This window comes from Tenrec ecaudatus, chromosome 1, assembly GCF_050624435.1.
Source record: "Tenrec ecaudatus isolate mTenEca1 chromosome 1, mTenEca1.hap1, whole genome shotgun sequence".
Classification (NCBI taxonomy): Eukaryota; Metazoa; Chordata; class Mammalia; order Afrosoricida; family Tenrecidae; genus Tenrec; species Tenrec ecaudatus.
In genome coordinates this window covers 164,415,586-164,441,537 of record NC_134530.1, presented here as the reverse complement: position 1 = coordinate 164,441,537, position 25,952 = coordinate 164,415,586, and the positions used below count along the sequence as shown (strand labels likewise).

Below are 25,952 nucleotides of genomic sequence, written 5' to 3'. Positions count from 1 at the left end.
CTCTGTCCACCAGAAAGAGCGGCCGCCAGCTCCCAGGCAGGCCTCTTGCTCCTCTCTTCTGAGCTTGTGTCCATCTTGTGTCCGCCCCGCCCACAGTCCAAGTCCCTGTCCTCCCACAATCCAGCTTGCGCTTCCCCCAGGACCTGGAGGCAGATGAATTAGTCCCCTTCTTGGCTCCTCCCGGTCAGGGTGGAAGACTCAGCAGCCCTGTCCCCCCAAGTTTAGCCTCCACCCTCTGCAGCCACCAGGGCTGCCTGGCTTGGTACAGGAGGAGGGGCGTGGCCAAGAGACAAGGCTGCTGCTCCAGCCTCCCGGTTGGCACTGATTGTGTGGGTGGAGGGGTGTGCGTGCGAGGGGCTCCAGGTGAAGTAAATGGGTGGATCTGTGGGGGCTACGAACCCTCTGCTTGGTTGCTTGCCTTGGCCCCGCTGCCCCACACCACAGCAGCCTGCAGAGGGGGGAAGGCGCACAGTGTGAGGGGACCCCTCACTTGGAGCTGGGAGCCGAGTGGTCGGGGTGGAGCTGGGTGGTGGTGGTGTAGTTCTGGAAGAGCGGCTGCAGGAACATGCCGATGGTGCCGAAGACGCAGACGAAGACAAAGATCCAGAGGAACAGGCGGTCGATCACCATGGCCACGTACTTCCAGTCCTCACTCACCTGGATGGAGGGATCCGGGATGCCTGGGTATCAGTCGCATGATTCAGGACGGAGGAGGATGAGAACATGCAGGTTTTCAAAGGTTTGAGAAGGATGATGGCAACCAATTTACAAACGTGCTTGATACAATGGACGGATGGAAGTTGTACGAGTCCCAAGAAAATGATTTTTTAAAAGATGCGAAATAATAATAGCAATATATAATTGATCAAGGATTCAGGAAAGCTGGAGGGTGGGGGAGGGGGGGAAAAGAGGATCTTATACCAAGGGCTCAAGTAGAAAATGGTTTGGAAATGATGATGGCAACACATGTACAAATATGCTTGATACAATTGATGTATGGAATGTTATAAGAGCTAAAAGAGCCCTCAATAAAATTATTTTACAAAAAAAAAAAACATGCAGCTTTTATCACCCCCACTCTATCCCGTCCCCCCCCCCCCGACACATACACAAACACACACACACACATCTCTCCCTCAGGGACCCTAGAGTGACCTTGCCAAGCCATGGTCCTGATTTACCTGCTTAAAAATCCCTAGTGACCCCACTGGTTTCAAGGCCAATCCAGACCCCAAGTCTGGGATTAAGAGCTGCTCATACCATGTGGTCCACCCCACAACTCGGACTTCCCAAACTCCAATGTGTCCTCTCAGATCCCATCTTTGGAGTTCCTTTGTGCCTGGAATTCTTGTTCTCCCTTTCTCTACCCAGAACAGCTGCACACCTTCATGTAGGCAGGTCCGCAACAACCATGCCTTCGTATCACAGTTGTGTCTACTGTATATCTGGCTCCAGGCTGGATGCTGGACATACAACTAGAGCAGCGTTTCCCAAAGTGGGCGCTGCAAAAGCAGATACATACACTTTAACCTGGATAATGGACTGCTATACAAACATTTTTAATGGCCAGAGGAGCACTCAGTAATTTTTTCTTTCTGAAATGGGGGCCGTGGGACCCAAAAGTTTGGGAATCTTTGAACTAGATCAAGACAGAACAGTCTGACGTTCGAGACCTGCTAAGGATGGACTAAAAAATGTGAAGGTCTGAACTAGGGACACACTGGCAGGTGCTTATATGGGAAACAAAGGACAGGGTAGCGAAACGGCCGGGAAGATTGCCAGTAGTGTGTGATCTGCCCTGAAGAAAAATTGGTAAGCTTGAGTTATGGGTGCCCACTAGGTGAAGCTATTGTTGGACTGATGCGAAGGCCCCGAAATGTGATCATCGCTGACCCGGGGTGATGCATGAGCTTGCTCGACTCCTAGGAGACAGAAGCTGAAATATTTGAGGTAGGGGGGCACATGTTGTCATGTGCTGCTGGCAATGCCCTCCGGGCTCTGACTCTGGCTCCAACACCCCACTTACTAAAGAACTAAGGGGTGGCCCCTACCCTGCCCCTGGCCCTCTCACAGTTGTCATGTTTGGACCCACTGATGTAGCTGCTGCGTCCATCACCTAACTAAGAGTCTATCTTTTGTGTTTTTGGCTGACCCTCACAAACTCCTGGCCATCCAGGTGATGCCAACTCAGAGCAACTCTGTAGGACAGGGTCCAACTGTCCCTGTGGGTTTCCAAGACTGACGCTTTACAGGAGTAGTAAAGCAAATAAGAGCTGAAAACAATTTTTAAAAGGCAGAGTCCATATGGGCACACACTGGGTGGAGCAGGCCTCGGCCAGGCACGTCAGCAAGGGGGAGAGACACGAGAGGGGGTAGGAAGATGGGGTGTGTGTGTGGATGGAGGGTTCCAGGAACACCACTGGGAGACGTCGCCCTGAACCAGGCAAGAGCTACCGGTGGCTGGGGATTGGAGAGAGGCTGGGTGACAGAGGAATGATGAAGCACCCAGTGGACAGAGATGGGAGAAGTCGCCGAGAAGACTAGATTTAGTGTGCTGCCTTAGAAATGCTACATTTAAGGACTCCTGAAGCATCCAAGTAGGTCACCGCCTGCCCCTAGCTCAGTAAATGTACAACGCGTGAGTGGGCAGCAGTCGCGGCCAGGCGTTGCCTGCCGTAGAGACCAAGCCCCTGCACCCCAGCGCCTCAGCGCTCCTGGCTTGCTGCCTCCCTCTCCTCCAACCTCAGGCCCTATCTCTCTTCCTCTCAGCACCACAAAGAACTCCAGAACTCTCTGGCCCAAGTCCCAGTGCAATCCCCTGCCCTACCTGAGGCCAGAAATGGGGGGAAGGCTCTCAAGCCTGCTGCACAAACAGTAGTGCAGGAGCTCGCCCTTCCTCATCCCTACCCTGCAATGGGCGCATGCCCCAGGAAGCCTGACCGGTCACCACGACAACCGCTGTGCCTGGCCTAGAACCAGCCAGGTATCCAGACTGGCCTGGGGTAGGGCTGCCAAGTGCAAAGGGGGAGCGGGATGGGTGTCTGGACCCATCGCGGGCGCGTGCACACACACACACACACACACACACATACGCACACCACGCTCTGGGCCCAGCGCACAATTCTCTTTCTGGGAGGCCCTGCCAGTCACCTTCCTCACCTCCACCTCCACAAATATTTTACCAGGCTGTGGCCAGGGCCCAGAAGAGCAGGAAAGGCTATTGATTTGGGAGCCTCGCTTGTAAGGCTTCTGTTATCTATTATCTCCTTTTTCCCTTACACACACACACACACACACACACACCTCCTCCTTCCCTTACACACACACACCACCCCCACCCCCCTTTCCGCTGCCCTCATTTTGCCCCTCAGGACACACAGAGGGCTCCTCTCCCAAAGGCCAAAAGCAGCCTACGAAAGGCAGGAGGCAGAGAGGGGCGACGGGGATTGTGGCTGCACCTGCTAGCGCCTCCTCCTCCCGTGCCACGCCCTCCGACGGACACTCCCAGGGCATCCTCCAGGGCCTGATGCCCTTGACACTGGTCCTCAGGAAGTCGCAAGGTCCCCTCTCCCACTTGGGTAGCAGCGGCTCCCTGAAGCCACGGGGGAACCCCAGCCACAGCCCGTCCGGTGGGCGTGGCCACCCGCCCCCCGCCCCAGCCCCAGCCCGCCGGCCCACTCACGCTCAGGTCGTCGTCCTCGCTCCGCATGTGGTCGGCGATGAAGCGCACGCCGTCCACCGCCTCCCGCAGGCCGCAGCCGCACGCCCCCCGCGGGCCGCCCGCCAGCGCGGGCTCCGCCCCGAAGGCCCCGGCCACGCCCCGGACGGAGGCGCGGTTGACGAAGCACGTGCACGAGTCGGCCCCCGGGGCTTCGCCGAAGAAGAGCGCGGGCCGCGCGCCCTCGCGCTCGTGCTGGCGCCGCCGCAGGCGCAGGCGCTGGCGCGCGCAGTGGTGGCGCGGCTGCTGCATGAAGAGCAGCGCCGGCAGCTTCTGCAGGAAGACGACCTTGACCCAGGGCGCCATGGTGTGCGTGGTGGGCGAGCGGTGGTGCACGTTGAGCACGCAGACGCTGGTGACGATGGAGAAGGTGACGAGCACCATGGTGAACATGAGGTACTTGCCGACGAGCGGCACGTCCAGGGAGGTGGGCGGCACGATCTTGGAGATGAGCAGCAAGAAGACGGTGAGCGCCAGCAGCACGGAGATGCACAGCGTCATCTTCTCGCCGCAGTCGGACGGCAGGTAGAAGACCAGGATGGCCAGGGAGGTGATGAGCACGCACGGGATGATGAGGTTGATGGTGTAGAAGAGCGGCTTGCGGCGGATGATGAAGTCGTATGTGATGTCCACGTAGGTGGAGTCGTCCGGGTTCTCGTTGCGCCGGCCGGGCAGGGCCACGATGTCCCACTCCCCGCTGGGTGTGAAGTCGTCCAGGTTGGCCACGTCATTCTTGAGCACCAGGTCGATCTCGGTGCGGTCGTAGGTCCATGAGCGGAACTTCATGGTGCAGTTCTGCTGGTCAAATGGGAAGTGCTTGACCTCAATCTTGCACGCGCTCTTGTAGATGGCGGGTGGCAGCCAGAAGATGCTTCCGTCGTAGGAGACCAAGGCGTTGGAATAGAAGGACACCTCGTACATGCCGTCAGCGCTGCCAAGGGGTGGACACAGTCATCACTGGCCTGAGCAGTCTCCCTCTGCGCCGGCAAACCCAGCCCCGAGTGCGAGGGGAGGAAAGCCCGAGGGAGAGAGGAGGCGGCCCAGGGCTAAGGGGTGTAAAGACTGTAAAGACATGGTACTGGAATGCAGCAAGAGCGAGGAAATGTGTCGGTGGGGGGAAGAGGTGTCCTTGTCAAGAGGCCCGTGTGGCTGCTCGCAGGTGGATCCGAGGGTCGGAAGGGCATAGCTGCCACTTGTCACACATTGTGTGAGCTGGCTGCTTCGCACGAGGGTGGAGAGATTGGGGGAGCCAAGAAGGCTGAGTGACACCCTCCAGGCAGTGGAGAAGTAGGCCCAGCAGATGGGCCCAGCAGATGACACATCAGTGGATGGAGGTAGATTTGTGTCTTGGAGGTGAGCAAGTATGTGACAGGAATGGGAATGACACTTGGGGGAGAAAATTGAGGCTTTAAGGTTCTTTGATCTTACCCAGGCTCCCAGGAAAGCCTAGTCTTGAACCAGTTTAGGCAGTAGGGGCTGACAGTTCTAATTTGCACCCCTGCGGGTGCAAACATGAGAAATTCTAATCGGCTGGGATGGGGTTTCCATGGCCCCCTTGATAGCTGATCATCCATGAATCAGCCAATTAAAAGCCCCTGCTTTCCCCCACGACCCCTCCCCTTGCTGAGCACTCCCACAATCCACCACCCCCCATTGCCCCAGAGCCACCTACTTGTTGTACAGGACTACATCTGGGAGCCAGATGTGCTTGGATGGGAGCCGAACTTTCTTCATGTTGTCAAACTCCTCAGGCTTCCAGGTGAGGCGATAATCCTCCCACTCCTGGGGAAGGGAGCAAGAGCAGCAGCACCAGCCCCTGTCCTGGCCAGGACCCGGGGCGAGAGGGACCTCGGGGAACGGGGGTAGACATTCACAAGCCAGTTTCCCCACAGTGAGCACGCGTGGCTTGTAAAATACTTTCTCATTTGCTCCGCACCGCCCCACCCAGGTAACAGATTCTACATGTTACAAATAAGGAAACGGGTCTCCGTGAGTGAAGCCTGGCCAAAGTCACAGCTGCTAAGTGACAGAACCACGCTTTAAAGTCCACTACTTGAGATCCCACTGGAGACTACAGAGGGGGAAGCAAGTGTTTCAGACAGAAGGATTCAAAAGAGAAGGCCAAGGAGGGGTGGGTGGGAGGGGCACTAACCTGAGTCAACCAGACATTGGTGGTCATGATCTGCTCCCGCTCATGCTGTGAAGGAGAGAAGCTGCTGAGCGACCCTCGCTGCCTGTGGACCCGCTGCCCCCAGACCCCTCCCAGGGCTTTCTCAGCCTTAGGGATACCAGAGGAGCCGGCATGGACGTGCACACCCTCTGGACTCACCACACTGATGAGCTGAGCTAGTGACACCATGAGCTGAACCGTCACCAGCTCAGAGCCGTTGGTGGCTGGGCGGATGAGCTTGTTGTAGCGAGAAGGATCCAGGAGATGTTCCACCAGCCGCTCCTCCGTATCTGTCCCCCACACCTCTGGACAGGAGTGGGCAGACAGAAGGTGCGGAGGTATGCTGGGAGGGTCCACTAAGGCTCAATCAAGAGGCTATAGCTTCCCACTGTTCCATTCCTAAACTCAACTCTCACCACCATCGGGTCAGTTCTCACGCATAGCGACCCCCCAAATATGCATGGCTGATCCTCTAGAAGCCCAAACCAAGACCCTCATAAGAAGGCCCTCTCTAAAAGGACTGCCCCAATCCCTCCAGCCTGAGAGCCCAGGGAAATAATGAAAACCCACAGGGACCAGGTCTCCTCTGCCCTGTAGGGGCATGATGAGCCGGGACCAACTCAGTGGCAGTGGGTTTAGTTTGGTTTGGGCGAGGTGCTCTGCCCCTAAGGCAGTGGTTCTCAACTTGTGGGTCTCGACCCCTTTGGGGGCAAACGATCCTTTCACAGGGGTCTATGTCTACTGATTCCTAACAGTAGCAAAATTACAGTAGCAATGAAAATAATTGTATGGGTTTTTTTGGGGGGGGCACCACCACATGAGGAGCCATATTAAAAGGTTGCAGCATTAGGAAGGTTGAGAACCACTGCCCTAAGGTCTCAAGGATGGCTCAGAGGCTTGGGATTCTGCTTCTGGGACTCCCCAGCAGATGACTGCGGTAGGTTTGGGAGAGTTGTGAAGGGAGAACAGCTGTTTGCGTTCTACTGCACACCTTCCTCAGGGGCCCCTCTGCGTGTCAGGGGCCCCTCTGCGTGTGCAGGTAACATTATGTGGCTCCACATGCCACTGGGGCCCTAGCTGCCCCATCCCAAAACAATGTTGGGTTGAAATAGAGTATTTCGCTTTCCTGAGCTCTGGGTCAGGGCATATATCAACCCCAAGTGCCCAGTCCCTTTGCGGTGACCTGGGCTATGGAAGGCCATTTAGTTGTAGCTGCCACTCCACACCCCCAACTCTGCCCTCAGGCAGAGCCCTGCCCCCTGAGCACTACTGCCCCCCCTCAACCTCTTCAAGGTTTCCTGTCCCACCCTACAATTCTCTCCACTTTCTCTGGGGGGAGCGACTGGACTTGGAAGCCCAAAGCAGGTTAGAGGAAATGCTAGTGACCAAGGCAAAGGCGCTGACCTAGGTGGATTTCTTGAGACAATAGTTCACTCAGAGCCAAATAGTATCTCAGCTGTGGTCCTTGACTGCCTGCAGCTCGGCAGAGAGCTCCTCTTCCCCCTCTTCCTCTCCACACTGGCCCTCCTTCCCCGCTTTCACATCCCCCTTCACCATTCACTCGTTCGGATCACGCCTTCCCCCCAACTCGGCTAGGAGCTCCATCCGGTCCCTTGGGGCCACTCCCCTAAACCCCAACAGGCTCCCTAAATCCCCTGGGAGATGGCTCAATCCCACCTTCCAGCCTGGTCGGGGTGGGACAATAGAGCGCGGCAAATCCTGAGCCCCTGGCCGGGGTCGGGGCCTGGCCGGTGCCCGTCCTTACCTGGGCACAATCCAAGGAGGCAGAAGCTGAAGAGCAGCACCGCGGGCCCCGAGAACCGGGCCATGCTGCGGGCATAGCTCGCCGCCCTGCCCTGGTCGCTTCTGCACGCCCCGGACTGGGCGCTGTCCGTGGTGCTGAAGTCGGGCCCGGCTGGTGCTGCGGTGGCCGCCGCCCCGGCGATTTGGGGGATCCGGAAGCGGGCTGTGGGAGCGACCGGCTCCTAGCTTATCCGGTCGGGAGCGGGCAGAGCGGGCGCTGGCTCTTCCAGGGAATACAACTGGGATGGCGGGGGAGGAGCCTTCGCCCCGGAGGCGGAAGCGCCTGGTCCCAGAAAAAGGCGGACTCTGGGTGAGATGTCCTTCGGCTGATCCTGCCGTGAGGCGGAGCAAGCCAGTGCTGGGGCGGTGGAGTTCAGAGGCCGCTACTTGGGGAGGGTCGGGGAGGCGGGCGGGGATGTGAGTTTGGAAGGGGCCCAAGGTTGCATGTGAAGCAGCAGCCTGAGTAAGTGAGTGGGGCAGGGCCACCTGGGGGTGGTGAGTGAGTGGCTGGGAGGGGAGCGGACGTTAGGATGACCTTTTAGGGTTCCCTGCCTTTTTTTTCTTTTTAACCAAATCCAAATGATTCTACACCCCGACAAAGTTGATATAACGAAGACAATGCATTTGAGACCTTTAGAGAATTAGATCGGGGCTGTGTGTTTCCGATTTAGGAAAAGCCAACAGCTTCCCTATCATATAAAAACCTCAAAGGTCAAGCTTCCTGTCGTTCCCCCAGGAAAGGCCTGTGAGGAGGAGATCTGGGCCCCTCCTCCCTGAGCAGGTCTCCCCTCCCTCCCACGCGAGTCTTGACCTCTGTAGCCTAGGGAATCGAACCAAATCACGGGGACTCTGTGCAGAAGGAAGCGGAAGGCCAGAGGGCCCGACACTTGCTCACATCTTGGATCCTGTAGCTACTAAGCCAATAGTGCCAATGCCCATTCCCTTAAATGCAAAGACTTGGGTCTTTGGGTTTGTCTGTTTGGGTCGCTGTGAACCCAAAGAACGCCTAACTTTCTATACAGCACGGCTGTTTTGCCCCATCCATGTCTACTCCGACTTCTCCTGGTCCACTCGAACTCTCACTGTAGCCACTGGCAATGGTGGCCTCCTGCTTACCTATTGGGATGCTAACTACACGGCCAGCAGTTCAGAACCACTAGTTTCCCTGCAGTCGTAGGATGAGGCTTTGTATCCTGTCCTCTAGGGTTACTGAATCATTATCCCAGGCGAGGTTTTTAGTTTGTTTTTAGAGGTTTTTATTAGCAACTAAATTCCAAATTTTATTCAGATTTTTCCTGTTTTATTCGCAAGTAACTTACATGTCGTATTTCAACAATTCACTGAAGCATATCAAGGAGAGCTGTACAATCACCCTCACATCAGTTTTAGAGTTTTCCTCCCCCCCATGGTCAAATCGCCTGTAAGAGGATTCAAGCCATCACAATCTATTCTAGTGCTCCCTCCGCACCATTTTTTTATTCTTTGAACGTTCTTTTTCTACCTACTCCTCCCCCACACTTGAGGACTTAAAACAGAGGCGTGGCATTTTGTTTGGTGGTTCTTTTGTCACCTATTTTTCTCTCAACCACCTTCTGAGTCTTTAGCAGGCAGTTCAGTTCCCAAGAAACCAGTGCCTGACCCATGACCCGCCGAAGTGCCTTACTGTGTTTCCAAAGCATTCGCTCACCATGCTGCTTGCTTTATGCTCCTCTCCTGTGCTCAGCCTGTAAGCACCAGGAGGGACCAGAGCTGTTTGCTCGCTCCTGTATCCCTAGTGCTCAACGTCAAAATGACACGGTGGGGGCACAGGCCAACTCCAACTTCCCTAGGGAGAGAGACTCACCACCAGCATCAGGCCAAGGCTGCTTCCTACGGAGGTCAGACCTCTTCTCTCCAGCCTTTTACCAGTTCTGCCACCAGTTGTCCCACCTTCGGGACTCTCTCCTGCTCATATCGATGATTCTTTGTAACGACCACACAGAACTCACAAATGACCCTCAGAGAATGACCTGGTTATAATTCAGGTTCAAGAACAACTTGGGATAGTTCTTTGGTGAGGACAACCCGTCATGCCTCTCCTTGCTGTACAGCCTCAGACCAGCACCACTGCTTTGACAAGGGTTGCAAACTCTTGTGATCCACTAATAGGTGCTCAGAGGTGTCCCACTTTGTCAGCAAGCCTTGGCCCCTAGGAGCTCAGCTCTCTAGCTCTGTGGGTCAGCTATCCTAGCTCTGCCAAATGCCCTGAGGCAACGTACCCTGCCAGCAAATCTCTTGCCCAAAGACACTCAGCTCTTACACTCACAGGCCAGTATACCTCCCGTTATTTCCTTGTTTTATAGGCCGAGAGACTCACAGTGCTAACACCCGTCTCCTGGCTCATGTCTGTCTTGCACCATCCCTGATGTCTCCTGGGCATAGGAGGTCCTCGATGCATGGGCTCTAGTCCAAAGGATGCATTTATGCTGGTCTCTTAGTAGTAGAGAGGCCCTCTTTTACTCTGAGATTGGCTTTCTGGTCAGCCCCCTTGTTACAGTTCCACACCCCTTATCTGTGTGGTCCTACCCCTACAGGGGTTTCACGCACCTTATTTGCATTCTTAGGCTGTCCCATCCTTTTGGTGGGCCACAAACACTATATCTACCTTGTTTCACTGGGTCACTTTGTGGCAATCACAAAGACAGTCACTGGAAGTCAAACCACTGGCCTTGTAATACACACAGACGCGGGCATACGTCACGTCGGTACCCACTAGCTCGGGGGCACTTGCATGTGCCAACATGTACAAGCATTAAAGGAATCTTGAAATCCAGGAAGAGGTGGTGAGCACATCTCAAGGAAAGGGAAGTGCCATGGGTAGTCAGTCATGCCACTTGCAGGAAGGGTCAAGGGTGGGAAGATGAGCCCCTCCAGTGACTCAGGTCAGTGTTGAATATCTACTGTTTCCCAAGAGTGGTGCAGGTGTGGAGCATGCAGTAAGGAGCCCGGGTGACATAGTGGGGGAGGAGTTGGGCTGCTAACTGCAAGGTCAGCCATTTGAAACCACCAGCCGCTCCAAGGGAGAAGGACGGGGCTGTCTACTCCCATCAAGACTCAGTCTCAGAAACCCACAGGAGCCCTCCTTCCCTGCCCTACAGGGTCACACGGAGTTGGTGAGATTTTTGGTTTTGAGGATGAGTGATCAAAAAGAGCTCCACTGTTAAGGAGATTATGGTTTGATGGCAAAGATAGGTAACATAAATTATTACGTAATGTGGAGGCCGCTCTGGTAGAAATACACAGGCTGTCCTGTGAATGCACAGAAGAGGCAAAGGTTAACAGTGCCTGAGGGCCGTGGAGGGATTAGGGATGAACATTGCATTGGAAAGATGAGAAAGTAAGGGTAAGGATGGTTTAAAGACATTCCGGATTCTTAAAAGGGAGACAGTGGCAGCTTCAGCCGTGCCTTATTGAGGTGGATGTGGGGCAAATAAAGGTGGCTGTGGAAGTCTTTTCTTGTGGGAATCTTCTTTCTGGAGTGGTTGCTTGTCTCTGGGAGGATGGACTGGGGTCACCTTAATAGTGCAAGCCCTGGGCTGCTGCCTGAAAGCTCTCTCCAGGCCAGGCCAGCTAGCTTGCTCACGCTGGCCCCTGTCGGTGGCCAAGCAGAACTGGAGCACCCTCATTTCTTCCACTCCCATCAACTGCAAGGCAACAGAGTAAGAAATATTTCTTCACGAGACTCACAAAAATCCACGTTCTTTTTCTTTTTTTAACTGGAAGACAGCATTTATTAAGTCTTAAACCAGACAAGGACAAGTAATACATGTTCACGAAGACCCACTGGAAAACACAAATTAGCAAGGCAAAGTACCTACCAAAATGGATTCGTGATGCCAATTCCTAGGAAACAAAACCAAACCTTGTTAGTACTTTATATCAAGAGGCTTCAAAAAGTTGGGGGAAAATGGAATTGAAAGACAGAATATTCCCACAAACTTTTTGTAGTCCTCATATATACATTCCCAAATTTATCTATTTATATATACTTAGAAAAAACAGAGATGAATATAGTTATATGAGTTATATTTTTTCTATAAATAAACTTAAAGACAGGTAAATTTCCATTCCATATCTGTTAGTTTCTGGAGACAGTAATACCTCGGTTCTTTGCTTTGCACAATGAAAAAATTTCTCCTGAACACGTTGCGTATCCAAGTGGTTTCTATGAAGGACAAGTTTTAGGATTTACAGTCTCAAAGGGGCTTGAAATTGGGCATGAACAACCATGTGCAGAACTGCCGGGGGGGGGGGGGGACCCTAGGTGGTCAGAAGCCCAAGAACCCTAGAGGCTGAGAGCCTGTGGGTCGAGGCTATGGGCCCGAGCAGGCCAGGAGTGGGCATATGTACGCCCATGCAGAGTAGGGAGGGAGGCCCTCCCCCTCCCCCTGAGAAGCAGGGTGAGAGAGTTCCAGAGCGTGGTCTCTGTCTTTATTCTAGCCCACCCCCTGGCTGGGAGAAGGCATGGTCGATGGTATTAGTTGACCCCATTGATGAGTTAGGCCCACCTGGGTGATGTGATGTCATGAGCTTGGGCCTAGTTTGGCCCACCCAGGTGTACCTCCACCTGGCTCTGGGGCTTGAGTGTGAGTATGCTCAGTTTAGTCTTCAAAGGTGTCTAATGGTTGCCTGATTTCTTTCTAACCTCCTCTATGGGGGCCTTTTCAGACATGGGAAGCACAACCCCGCCCCTAAACTAGCTACCTAACATGTTGTCATGTATTGGATAAGTTAGTTCATTCAGGCTCATAGCTACTGTATACAACAGACGTGGAAACTGAAAACCGGAAGAGTGTATGCGGACAAACTGTCAATATTCATCCATTTAAAAGGAGTCGGGGAGGTCAGGGCTCCTGTGGAGGAAACCTTCACATTCTTGGGTTGGATGTACGTCCCACTCACATTCTCCTAAGTAAAAGTTATTCCCCATGCTGCCCCCCCCCCCCAGAATAAAGCCAAATTTAAGGCACTGTTTGCAAACATGGTCACTGACTACATACTTGGAGGTCAACTGCTTAAAAGCTGTCTGCCATCAAAGCCAGTCAGACCCTGGTGTCTGTCCCACCCTAAGTAGGACCCACTCCCTTCTGATCAGGATCCTGGACTGTTCCCCTGAAGGAGAGCTCAAGGACACCTAAGGTCAAGCCACCTCAGATGACCAAGGTTAGGCTGCCATCTTGACTCAAAAGTCCACCCATCTTGTTACTTCTGTGCCTTCCTGTCACGTGTGTGCCCCTAGTACAACCCCTTCCTGTTACATACGTGCTTGTCATGCCTGAGATTATGTAAACTTGTGAGATTAATTACTCTCTCTGCTCGAACCTGGCACCTGAAGTCAGGGCTGAGAGGTGAGCCCGTGCAAGTTTTATCTCGTCTGATGTCTCTTTAATGTACCCCGTAACTACACAACTGTCCCTCACACCCATTTGGTTGTGGAGACTGGTCCCCCGGAAACAGACCTACATGCTGCCCAGTCCTGGGCCATCCTCACAGCCGCTGCTTGCTGAGTCTGAGCCTAGGCTGTACTCACTGCAGCAGAACAAGCACAGCTGTGTTGCCCTGCCCAATTAAAAACTTAAGACTCCAACCAAGCCCCCAGAAGTCCTCACCCTCTTCCCGACCAGTCATCATTCCCGTCTTGTCAAAAGTAACTGTTAGGTCTCTCTCTCCGGGACTAGATTTCAGCCTCGGTCCTTGGCTCCACGCGAGAAAGATTTCACGCCGAAGCCGGGCTCGTGATCCAAGTGAATTTAATGAGAGTTAAAAGAAGTTTCAGGTTTTACGCGGCACCCATAGGATTCCTTTGACCATGCGGCCTGGCAGAAACTGCTCCCGGACACGCAAGGATCTCTCCTCTTCCACGAAGACGACCAGACCACCCAAGCAAGACCCTCTCCCTCTCGGTTCCTGCCTTCTTAAGGGTTCCTGGGGGAGGTGTGGTGAACAACCCCAGGTCGATCCCATTGGCTGAATTGCAGTCACCTGGCCCAGGTGGGCCACTCCAGGTGCAACGCCCATCGGAGCCCACCGGCGGGAAAATCCAGCTTTGTCCTTTGCTGGCTCTCCTGGGCATGCGTAAATGGACTTCCCAATTCCCTAGGCTAAGCTAGGGGAGGAGGTGTGAGTGTTTAATTAGGCTTGTTTGGCATAGAAGCACGGCTGTACAACATTGTGAGTCTGAACCGGACACTAACACCAACTAAAAGTAAAATATGAACAAGGAACTACACTCAAGAAACAATCAGTCCAAAGGACCCATGGACAACACAGACCACTGCCTCTCCTCTCCCGAGTCCAGAACTAGATGGTGCCCAGCTACCACGCTGACCTGATTAGGGCCACAGCAGGTCCTGGGTCGAGTGGGTGATCAAAATCCAAAATCATCAACAAGGGCACACCCACGGTCTCACAGAGACTTAGAACACCCCGAGACTGTCTATGCCTTAGACACCCCTCATACCTGGTACAGAACCCACCCCTAGCGATCACCTTGCAGCCGAACAATAAACAGGCCTATGTGAGCTTGGTGGTGGAGTGTTTATGCTCTGGGCTGCGATCTGCAAGGTCAGCAGTTTGAAACCACCAGGTGCTCCTTGAGAGAAAGATGGGGCTTTCTGCTCCCATAACGACTTACAGTCTCATAGATGCGCAGGGTCCTGTAGGGTCAATATGAGTCAGCACTGACTTGAGGGCAGGGAGATAAGGTGAACAGTAACACTCATGGGGAAGATGCTCCTCAGAATCATTAACCAGACGAGAGCAACAGGGGACTGCTGACCCGAGAGCAAGGCTAGAGATGTAGGGAGGGGCAGGAGAGAAGGGTGAATGCAAACAGGGGACGCAGCGAGGAAGTGGGAAGAATGCTGATAGACTGAAGGTTGCAACTCAGTTATGGAAAAATAATTCGCTCTCTGAACGTTCACTCACACCGCACATTAAAAAAAAGGAAAAAGGAGCACCATCCCGACTTCTAAAAGCATACACTGATTGTGGCTGCCTTTGACCTTTCTATGAATACAATCATAGCACTGTATCTTTGTAAGAATCGTAAATTCTGGTGCATGTTGCCGTTCACATGCTCTCCTGCGTTAGGGTATTTCATTGTCCACATGTACCATGGCCTATCTATGCCACCACTGATGGACATTTGGGTTATTTCATGTCTTGTAATTTCTTTTGTAAGAGTAGCAAACTTGTTCCAAGAAACTGGAGTGAAGAAATCCTGAAAGTCCAACTCCTCCAAGATGCTACTCTGCTTCATTATCTCCCCCACTCCTCCCCTGTGTCTGGGCTCTGAAAAGTCCCTTGTTTCAATGTCCCACGAAAGCTGTCATAAGTTGGAGGCAATGGCTCCTGCGGTGGTGTGTGCTGTCCAGTCCAGGTAAGCCTGATGCTTGGTCTAGAAGAGGACCTGCACTCCTGGCTCTTGCTGGTGATGAGACCGCACCCTCGGCTATCAGAGGGCTCACTTCATATGCAGCAGGATGGCACTACGGGGAATCCTGTCACAATGACAGGCGGATCCTACCAGTATCTTCCCCCATCTTCTTATCAGGCCCATGAGGGGAAAGGTCTGATTGCTCTTGATGGCAGATAACCTTTATGCAGAAAGCCTTTAAGTAGTTGACCTTCAAGGGTCTAAAGCAGCAGCCATGTGCTTGCAAGGAGCACCTTACATTTGGCTTTATTATGGGGAATAACTTTATCTAGGAGAATGTGGGTGGGACGCACCTCCAGCCCACCAACGTGAAGGTTCCCTCCACAGGAGCCCTGGTCTCCCAGACTCCTTAGTGGCTGAATGTTGAGAGTTTGCCACATACACTCACCTCCTGGTTGTTTCCCACAGTTGCCATAGAGCTGTGTAACTTTATCATTTAATATTCCTCAAATATCTCTGGATATCGTCAAGTACTCTCAGATCATTATTTTAACAGCTGCACAGATAAATACAGGAACCCTGGGTGCCTGGTCCGGTAAATGATGAACTTAAACCAAAAGGTAAGTGGGTGTTAGGTAGCTAGAATCAGGGATTGGGGGGGGGGCTCCTGTGCCTGCAAAGGCACCATAAAGGAGGTTGGGAAGAACTTAGGCGACCATTACACACCTCTGAAGACCCTGACTGAGCATGCTCAAATTCAAGCCCCAGCCAGGTAGAAGGTATACCTAGGCGGCCCAAACTAGGCCCAGGTCCATGACATCACCCAGGTGGGCTCAACACAGGCAGTGGTGTCAACCAACACCATCAACCAGGCCTCCCCAGCCAGAGGCCTGAAATACCCTGGTGGTGAGAAGGCCGGCCTCTTGGCCTGCTCTTGGTCAGCGGCAGGTCGGAGGGTAAGAGCCTCCCTCCTCCATACGGGTGTCCATGGACCCACTCCAGGCCTGTTTGGGGCCCACAGCCTCTCTCATGCCGCATGCTCTCTCTGGCCCCAGTCCTCTTGCCCTGTGCCCAGGCCTCTGCAGCCTCTTGCCCTTTTTCTGTTGACCCCATGATCCCTCCCCCAGTTCTGCACGCGTGGGTGCTCTGCTCCAGGAGGTCGAGAGTGACCAGTTGTGAACCCTAGGGCAGCTCGGCATGCACCCTGAAATAGTATATCCTCTTTCGAGACTAGAACCTGAACCTTCTCCCGCCCTTCATCAAAACCCACTTGGACTACAAAACGGGTTGTGGCATGAATTCTCTCTCCTGTGAAGCCGGAACCGAGGTATGACCCAATCAAGCTGGACCCCACCAGCTGCTCTGTGGGAGAAAGATGAGGCTTCCTGCCCCCATCAATATTCCCAGCCTTTGAAGCCCAGAGACATTTCTATTCGGTCCATGGGATAGCTCGGAGTTAGAATCCACTCAGCGCCAGTGAGCTTGGCTTTGTTTCGGAGACAAGTAGAGGAGCCCCAGCGGCATGTCTGGTACATTGGACTGCTGGTGGAAACGTTGTCAGTTCAAACCCACCTGCTGCTCTGTGGTAGAAAGCTGAGGCTGCCTGCTCTTACAAACATTCACTGCCTAGGAAACCCGAAGAGCACCCACTTTGTGGCAATGGGTTTATAGTGAGGTTGTACTGCTGAAGGGGCTTCCAGAAGGACTGACCCTCTCAGGGTGACCCAGGGCACTGTGGCTTCAGCACCCAGAGTCACAGGTGCTACAGGTTTTTCCTGTTCAGAGCTTCCTCCTTCTCCACTTCCCTTCTCTTAAATCCTTGGTCTTAAGCCTTTCTTCCCAACCTCCTTGTGCTTCAGGTCCCAGATCTTTTAGAATATCCCCTCATCTCCATCTAAGGAAGACGACTCATCTTTCACATTCTTTCTCGGGCACTACGATCACCCACCCTTCAAGGCCTCCACCCTTCTAAATCCCTGGTATTGTGTCTGTCCCAGGACTAGCTTGTCCACTGCCCTGTGCACTTTCTGAGGGCAGGGCGGAACACACCACCGAGCCAAGCCAGAGCAGCAGCTGTCACGGAAGCAGTCCCTCCTCTATGACAAGCATCTTGCTGGGTGCTGCCACAGGGACTGGACCTGACTTGTCTGCAGCCCCATGTGCATTTGGGCCGGGGCCGGGCAACAAATGCAGAGTTGATGACAGAAGGTTATGCTTCTGGGAGACAGTCAAATGTACAAGCAGTCCACCCTGCCCTTCCACCCCTCCCCCACCCCCCGAGAATGTGTGACTGTTGGGGGAAAAACAAACCAAACCGGAAGCTCCAGAGCAGAAATCATGTGACTGCATGCACTGGTGGCTGTCGCCAAGGGCACCACACAGTGGAAATTGTCCACTGGGAATCTACAAACTGCTGTCTACACCTCCACCAGACACGCACTACAAGGAGGCCTCGCCACTCCCTAGGGAGCTGTGGCGGCAGCGTCGATATGTGGCCAGATACTAACCGCAAAGTCAGCAGTTTGAAACCACCAGCTGCTCCATATGAGGAAGAGGAGGCTTCCTATTCCCCTTAAATGTTAGTCTCGGGGACTCACAGGGGCAGTTCTACCGGGTCAGCGTCAACTTGGTGGCAGAGGTTTGGTTTTTCAGAGCCTCTCCCTGCTTGGGATCCGGCTTCCCACCACACTCAGTACAGACAAGCCCCCTGTGGCCTCCTTGTCTCAGCCCTGCTTTCTTCACTAACCATGTCTCCTACCCAGTTTTTCCTCTTCTCCCATAAGACTCGAGACATGCTTCTCCTGGTTTGTTTTTTAAACAAAGTAAAAAACCCTTTCTGAGCTCTTGCTATTCTAAGCGCACCGATCTAAAGTATCTCCCTGTGGCCTCCCTGGAGGAAGGTGCAGTTCGGGTCGGGCTGACACGTGCACAAAGGAGCTTTTCGGAGGTCACATTGTTAGTGGTTGGCAGGGCGGGCGCTCAAAGTCCAGGCTCTTAGCCAGGAGACGACAGTTTCTGACTGCAGCACACCCCAGGGTCAGTCCCATGCCCAGGGCTTTGACTTTGTTTGGATGCCAGATCCAGCCTCCAACTGTGATGCAGACCTCACAGCGCATGCTCCCCCTTCTCCACCCGCCCACCGGGCACTCAGCTCTTTAAGATGATGACCTGCCCGGCTCCCCTCCGTCCAGCAGTCTCCCATCACAAGTGAGCGCCCTCTCTGGTCTTCCCGGCCACTGGTCCACTGGCCAGTCCACAGACAGCAGGCTCCGCTAGCCCTCACAGCCCCCTGGGGAGCTGAAAATCGGATGGGAGGATTCCTGGAGAGGAAAGGGCTATAGACTCACTGTTTGGCCTTTAAAATATAACAGCGATAATGATGCCAACACGTGTACAAATATGCGTGATACAATTGATGTATGGACTGTTTTAAGAGTTGTAAGAGCCCCCAATACAATTATTTATAAACTATAACAGCAAAGGGTACATACCAAGAAATGTGCAGGAGAGTTTCTGGGAATGGTTTTCCCTGGAAGCCTCTCGTCCCCGGTGGGGGTGGGGGTGGGTCTTCCCACTGCATCACCAACCCAGAAGCCCCTGAGGCCAGGTCCTCTATAACAGTACGGGTCCGCAGCGTGTGGTGGCCCAGGAGCTCCTGCTCCTTTGTACATGCTTGAGTGTGGCCTTCCTCTTTTAGAACAACAAAGACACCTTCCATTGCCAGGGCATGCCAAGGAATTCCGAGACTTTCAGGAACTGGAGACAAGAGGCCCAAAGTCCTTTGTCCCACACACTTCCTCTGCCCGCATTGCTCTCCCCAGCCCGCCCGACCTTCTCCTCATCCTCATCAATCCCAGCTCAACCCCTGGCTCTGGGACTCACCCAGCCTCCAGTCACCATCAGGCTCAGATGCCTCACCTGACTCCTTCACCTAGCATGGAGGTACCAAGAGCAGGGATCTGGTCCGGCTCATCCATTGCTGCCCGCTGCCCGAGGCTGCTGGTATGTGCATAGAGCAATCTGAGAGCAGAGCCTGAGCTCTCTTTAGTCTAGAATCCACGCTGATTTTACCGGCAGCCTTTTCTCACAGCGGCTCCTCTTAAGTTGCCGCTGACTCTGCCATGTGCCCTGGGGAGACGTCGCTCGTTGCTGAGGTCCACCAGGTACAGGTCATCACAATCAATTACGGAGACCTTTGATCAAACATGCAAGATGTGGTCTTGAGGCCCAGCATGATCAATACATCTTTACAACATGGACCCCCAGAGACAGGGAGGACGGAGGAAGCCGGTCTACTCACAGGTTACCCCCAAAACCTGCCCTGCCACTCCCAGGTGACCACCCTGTCCTACGGAAGGGCATGTCTCCTTACCATGTCCCCTCACTTGGGTGACAACCCCTGCTGCTAGCGTTCCCGCCTGACCCCTGGATGGTTTTTGTGATCTCATAACTCTTACTTCCCATCCTGACTATCCAAAAATGTATGCTTCCTCCTTATTCCGGATAGCGGCCCTTTTCACCTAGTCCAGGCACCTTGTTAGTTTTCTGGAGTCTGTAATGTAATAATACCACACTTCTTGGCTTCGCAAGATGAAAGAATTCACGTGCATCCTGTTTTGTAATCCAAGTTGCTTTTTATGAAGGACAAGTTTCAGGCTTTACCATCTCAAAGGGGTTCATGGCTGGGCCCGAACGACCATGTGGAAAAGAGCACCTACATGTGTGGATATTGGGGGGATCCCGGGAGGCCAGAAGCTCAAGAACCCTAGAGGCTTTGAGCTCAACCAGGCCCGGAACAGGCGCATGTGTGCCTGAGTCGGGTAGGGATAGCCTCCCCCTCCACCTGCCTCTGATCAGCAGCAGGGGAAGTGCGTCCCAGAGCATGCTCCCCACCTTCACTGTATCCAGCCTATTCCCTGGGTGAGAGAAGGGGTGGTTGATGGGATTGGTTGACCCTATTGGCTGAGTTAGGCCCACCTGGGTGATGTCATGAGCCTGGGTCTAGTTGGGCTGGTCCAGGCATACTTCCCACCTGGCTGGGGGGTGTGGGAGTGGCGCTTGAGTATGCACATGCTGAATTGGGGCCTTCACAGGTGTCTAGTGGTTGCCTGATCTTTCCAACCTCCTCGATGGGGGCCTTTGCAGACATGGGAGGGTCAACCCCGTCCCTAAGCTAGCTACCTAACAATCCTCCTGGTCAGGGAGTGTCTAACCTTGGCTCTCTCTTCTTTCCGCAGGCTCTGTGATGTTGCTCCATGGTGGTGCTCATCCCGAGGCCAGCCTCAGGCCCATGGGGGCGCTGACCCCCCCTACCAACCACGTACCCTTCCTCCCCATGTGGAGGCTGAAGCGAGTAGAAGTGCGCCATTGGCTGTTCCAGAATGGCCACCGGCCGTCTGCTCAGCACCTCTGGGTGACCCTTGTTTTAGGGTTCAAAAGAAGCCCCACTTTGAGTTCAACTTAAAGAGAACATTGTACTGTCTTCAAAGAGACAGACAGACACAGCATCAGCTGACGGAGCGCGCCCACCCGAGGGTGAAGTGGCGGCTGTCTGAGGGCTCACAATTGAGACTCCAGAGAACTGGGGAGGAAACAGTCACAAAAGCATGACTGGTGGCAGATCAACACAGCACAATAAGAGGCCGGTCTATGGGAGCAGGGGCAGGCAAATGATTGGATAGAAGGGGTGAGAAGGCAGGTTCGGGACCTACTGACCCAGGCAGCCAGGGCCAAACTGATAGGGCGCAACTCATGATGACAGGGCAACCCCAGTTCTCCGTACGGTGACCTCCATCAAGGACACACCCAGGCAAGCCCCTGAGAGAGACTGTGTCCCCAGGGTGGCCAGAGAAGGGTGGAGGCAATCTACTCCCTAGAGCATTCTCCCTGAGGGCAAGCTGATCCACACCGTGGTTACAGATCAGAAAGCATGCAATGGGGGCTCACTCTCTGTGGGGGCACACAAATGGATTGGGGACTGCCACTGCCATCCATACCCTTTTGCAAACCAGGGTGCTCAGAATTTCAGCTAGTAACCAGGTGCGTAATCATTTGTGGCACCCAGGAAGTCCTGTTGGCACATGGTAAAGCCTCATAATGTTTACCGAGTGGTTCCTCACATGACTTTGTAGCAGTAACTATAATCAGTGATAAAAACAAAAAACCAAACTTGCTGCCATCGAAAGGACGCCAAGTCATAGGGCCCTGCTAGGGCAGGGTGCAACTGCTCCTGTGTGTTGCCGAGACTGTTAGCTATTTACGGGAGTAGAAAGCCTCACCTTCCTCCCAAGGAGCAGCTGGTGGTTTCCAACTGCTTATCTTCCCAATTGCAGCCCAACCGGGCTGCTAACCCCAGTCCCTCGGGGAAACGTGGACGTGCTAACCCCAGTCCCTCGGGGAAACGTGGGCACTTTCCTATGAACCTCGCGCCCTTTGTCCCACTGTTGGAAGATCCTCTCATTGCACGAACATATTATCTTCCCAGCCTGTTATTTCTGCTCCCACCTGCCACAGAGTTTGGGGACTCTAACTTGATTTCCGCTGAATCGTTGAAACCGTTTGGAGGTAGGAATCCCACTGTTCCTTCTGCCAGCGCTTGCAGGAATGAACTCTGAATTTCTCAACTACACATGGTCTCTGTCTTTGGGTAACCTAGTGCCAGGTTCTCCCAGACCCCTCGACTGCTGACAGTATAATAGTAGCTGTTATCTCCTTAGAGTTGGTTCAAGTGGATTTTGACTCATAGCTAGCTACTCAGTGTGATTAAGAAGTGTTCCACAAGATGTCCTAAGATGTGATCTTTTCAGAGGAAACCCAGTGGTGTAGTGCATTACACACTGGGCTGCTCATTGCAAGGTCAGCAGTTTGAAACCACTAAGCTGCTCCAGGTGGGAAAAAGAGGTCTCAGAAAGCCACAAGACAGCTCAACTCCATCTTAGGGGGTTTCCATGGCAATGAGTTAATCTCTTGGGGAGCAGATCACCAGGTCACTCACTGAGTGAGCTTAAACCAGAACTTCTGGGTGAGCCATCCAGGTCCAGGGGTCCACCACAGATTCACCAGGTGGCCTGTAAGAACAGCCATCTTTGGCCTTCGCCGATTGGTACAGTCTGTGCCTGTCACTGAAGTGATCATTATGCACCTCATTTCGTCTCAGCTGGCACAAATACCATCCAACCAGCAGACGAGGAAACTCAGGTTGGCCCCAAAAGAAATAATTTGTCCAAGGTCACACAGCTAGCAAAGGGGAGCTCAAATCCCTGCCCAGGTCTCTCTGGCTCCCCATGCCACGCCCTGCTCCTTCCACTCAGCTGTGCCCCCTTGGTGGCCGGTTTCACTTTCCAATCTATCTGTGATCCTCCCTTCTCTCCTGAACTCACAACCACAGCTGTCTCTGGCCAAGAGACAGACCCCCTTTACCCTTCTTCTGCCCCTCAGTATGTGCATAACTCACCTTTCCCACGAAACTCGGTCTCTCTGAGAAGACCCGTTCTCTGGCAGTGCTACAATCACTCCTTGCCCCAGGGTTCCTGACGGAAAACTTAAGAAAACCTGAATTCCTAACCATGGCTTTGAATACCAGCTAAGATGCAGCGCCTGCCTACCTTACCTGCAACCACTCTCTGCCTTACACTGGCCTCCTTTCCATCTGCCCAACCCGCCAAGGTCCTATGGCAAATCCAGTGTTCAGAATTTACGCTCCCAAACAGGGCTCTCCCAGCCAGAAAGCTGAGAGGCTGAGCAGAGAGGCTGAGCAGACCGGCAGCCAGACAGAAGGCCGGGACAGGCCTCACCTCTGTGCCCTAACATTGCGATGTCCTCCCTGGGGACTTGGAGCATCTGTGCAAGATGGGGGGTAGTCTCATCATGTTGTTTTCTAATTAAAACCCTTTATGAAATCCATCATTCAGGACCTTCTAAACGGCTGCATTTTATACATTTCTCTGGTAAGGACTGGAATCAATTGAAACGTTAAAAAAAAAAACCCTTGAGAAATGTTTTAGGATACAAGAGGCCCTCAAATCTCAACCCCAACTTAAGGAGAACATTTATTACTTCTTCAAAAAGACAGCCAAGGCAAAGACACAATATCCGGAGGCGGGAGGCCATCAGCATAAGGTCATAATGGCGCCCAAGGGTTTGCTAGAATCACAAGGACTTAGAAAGGTCGGAGGTGGGAGGGCAAAGGAAACTGTCACAAAAGCATGATTTGACCGCAGATCAACACATCTCAGTTACAGGTGGGGCCACAGAAAAGGGAACGGTCCCTGGACTGGGACATGTACACATTAGACAGAAAGCATGATTTGACCGCAGATCAACACATCTCAGTTACAGGTGGGGCCACAGAAAAGGGAACGGTCCCTGGACTGGGACATGTACACATTAGACAGAACTTCTAAGGCTGGTTCGGGACCTTTGGAATGAGGCATCCTGGGCATGACTCATGACTCTGCTACCCCTATAAGGTGACCTCCCTCAAGGACCTGTAAAGTCTCTCTCTCCGGGCTAGATTTACACCTCGGTCCTCGGTTCCGCACGGGAAAGAATTCACGCCGAAGCCTGGTTCTTGATCCAAGTGTATTTAATGAGAGTTAAAAAGCTTCAGGTTTTACACGGGACCCATAGGATTCCTTTTGACCATGCGGCCCGGCAGAGACTGCTCGGGGTCAAGCAAAGATCTCTCCCAAGTTTTCCTCCGACAAAGAAGACCCTCTCCCTCTAGGTTCCTGCCTTTTCAAGGCTTCCCGGGGGAGGTATGGTGAACGACCCCAGGTTGGTCCCATTGGCTGAACGGCAATCACCTGGCCCAGGTGGGCTGATCCAGGTTTAATGCCCATCCGTGCCCACCGAAGGGAAAATCCAGCTTTGTCCTATGCTGGCTCTCCAGGGCATATGTCAATGGACATCCCAGTCCCTAATGCTAGTTACTTAACATTCCCACCCAGGCAAGCCCGGGAGACTTGCCTCTCCCTGGGCCGGCCAGGGCAGTGGAGGCAATCCACTTTCCAATGCAGAGGGCAGACTGTTCACGTTGTCCCGACAACAGTCAGAAGGAATTCCATGGAAGCTGAATCCACTTGGGGCCTTGGCAAGAGGATTTTGGGTTTTCACTCTCATCCACTGCCTTCTGCCAAGAAGGTGTTCAGAATCTATGCTCTTAGAAAGCACGAGGGACGGCAGACAACGGTGGAAGGGTGAAGGCAGGCCCACAGTTTACTGGTAAGATAGGATTAAAAGTGCTTACCTTGCAATGTTGTTGGCAGGCTTAGCCATACTTGCAAGATCCTGAATCTAAAAACCAAATCCAATGCCATCTAGTGGGCTCCAACTCATACCCACCCTATGTAGGTCTGCTGAGGTTTTAGAACTGTACAAGGGCAGACAATCTTATCCTTCTGCCAAAGCAGCTGGTGGGCTTGACCCCAAGGGCTACGGATTCAGTGGTAACGCTTAGTCCACAGTGCCACTAGGGCACTGAGAAAGGGCTTCGTAAATGGAAATTCTTTCCACAGCCATCTATACCGCCAGCTTGCACACACAGACACACGATGACATGTAGCTAGCTAGGCCCCAGAGCCAAGACCACGTTTCACCCATCTTTAAATCCTCCTAGCCCACGCGGGGCACGGGCGGCCTCTACCAACCCTGTTGAACAAATAACTGCCTGGAGCACCATCCGTGAGCGTCCAAAAGCGGGCTCGTCTTAGCTCAGGAGAGGATGGCAGCCGCCTGGCATCTCAGAAGTCCCCAGGCCCTGCCAGAGCCAACACCTGTCCCTCTCGGCGAGGGAAACACCAGCCCCGGCGTCGCGGGCCCCAGCTTTGTTTGTCCTTTGTGACAGCGCCACCTAGCGAGCGCCCGGAGACGCTGCTGCCAGGTCCACTGCGACAGTCGCCGCCGTGCCAGACTGCGGTCGGGCATGGCCTCTGCTAGAAGCCGTCTCCTTCGCTCTACGGCCAGGTTAACGGTTTAGGCGAGCGGTGCAGTCCTTCCCCGACTCTGAACAGGGCGCCATGTCGCCCCTGCCCCAAACTTGCCCAGCCCCACGGGGTCTGGAAAGCACGACGGGCGACGAGCCCCAATCTCCGCCTTTCACGGCCTCGGCGCACCCCAACATTGGGAGCAGACAAAGCTGGCGTTAGCCTCGTCCGAGCCATTGTACAGGTGCGAAGAATGAGGCTCGGAGGAAAAGCGGCTAGCCCAAGGTCACAGCGCGCCCAGAAGCCAGGCCGCTCGTGTGCGGCTCCCCCAGTACCGCCCCTTCAGTTCGGTGTGGCGACACCGCGTGCCCATTCCCACGGTGGGGAGGGGTCGGGAACCCCAGCCGTTGAGCCACAGACGGGGGGGGGATGGGGGAGGGCGGGCACGCCGAATGAAGGCTGCAACCGAATTTCTCGTTTTTTTCCTCTCGGCCCACCAAGTTCCCGGCACCCTCACCGCCGATTGGGAGCGGGGGACTAGGGCCCCAAGCAGGAAGCAGGGTCCCGCGCGGGTAGCCCCTGGGAGCACGCGGCGCCGGGTCACGTGACAGGGGAGAGCCGGCGAGGAACCGTCGTGCGCATGCGCCCACGTCGCGCAGACAAACGCCCCGAGGCGGGGGGAAGGGCGGGGCCCGGCGCTCCAGTCACGTGCACAGGGTGGCGGGCCGGCGCTGAGGGGCGGGAAAGGCGGAGGTCACGTGAAGGAGGCCCGTCCAGGGAGGTCACGTGAAGGGGGACAGAGGCGGGGCCGCCGAGGAGGTGGCCGAGGAGGAGGGGCGCGCGGCTTCCGGCGGCTGGTGGGGGCCGGCGAGCGGAGGGGGGGCCCCTGTCCCGGAGGTGGCGGCGGCGCCATCTTGGCGA

At 54.1% G+C, this 25,952-nt stretch overlaps 1 protein-coding gene across 1 annotated transcript; it reads right to left on the bottom strand.

Moving 5' to 3' along the window:
- Window positions 1-323: 323 nt before the first annotated feature.
- On the bottom strand, window positions 324-25,944 carry CHRNB2 (cholinergic receptor nicotinic beta 2 subunit). The gene is made up of 8 exons (XM_075540752.1): window positions 25,818-25,944; window positions 25,682-25,762; window positions 7,654-7,854; window positions 6,048-6,193; window positions 5,871-5,915; window positions 5,391-5,500; window positions 3,683-4,649; window positions 324-657 (listed from the first exon to the last, which is right to left on the bottom strand). Exons 1-8 carry the CDS (start codon window positions 25,942-25,944, stop codon window positions 487-489), a joined length of 1,848 nt encoding a protein of 615 aa, XP_075396867.1. The 3' UTR covers window positions 324-486.
- Window positions 25,945-25,952: the final 8 nt, after the last annotated feature.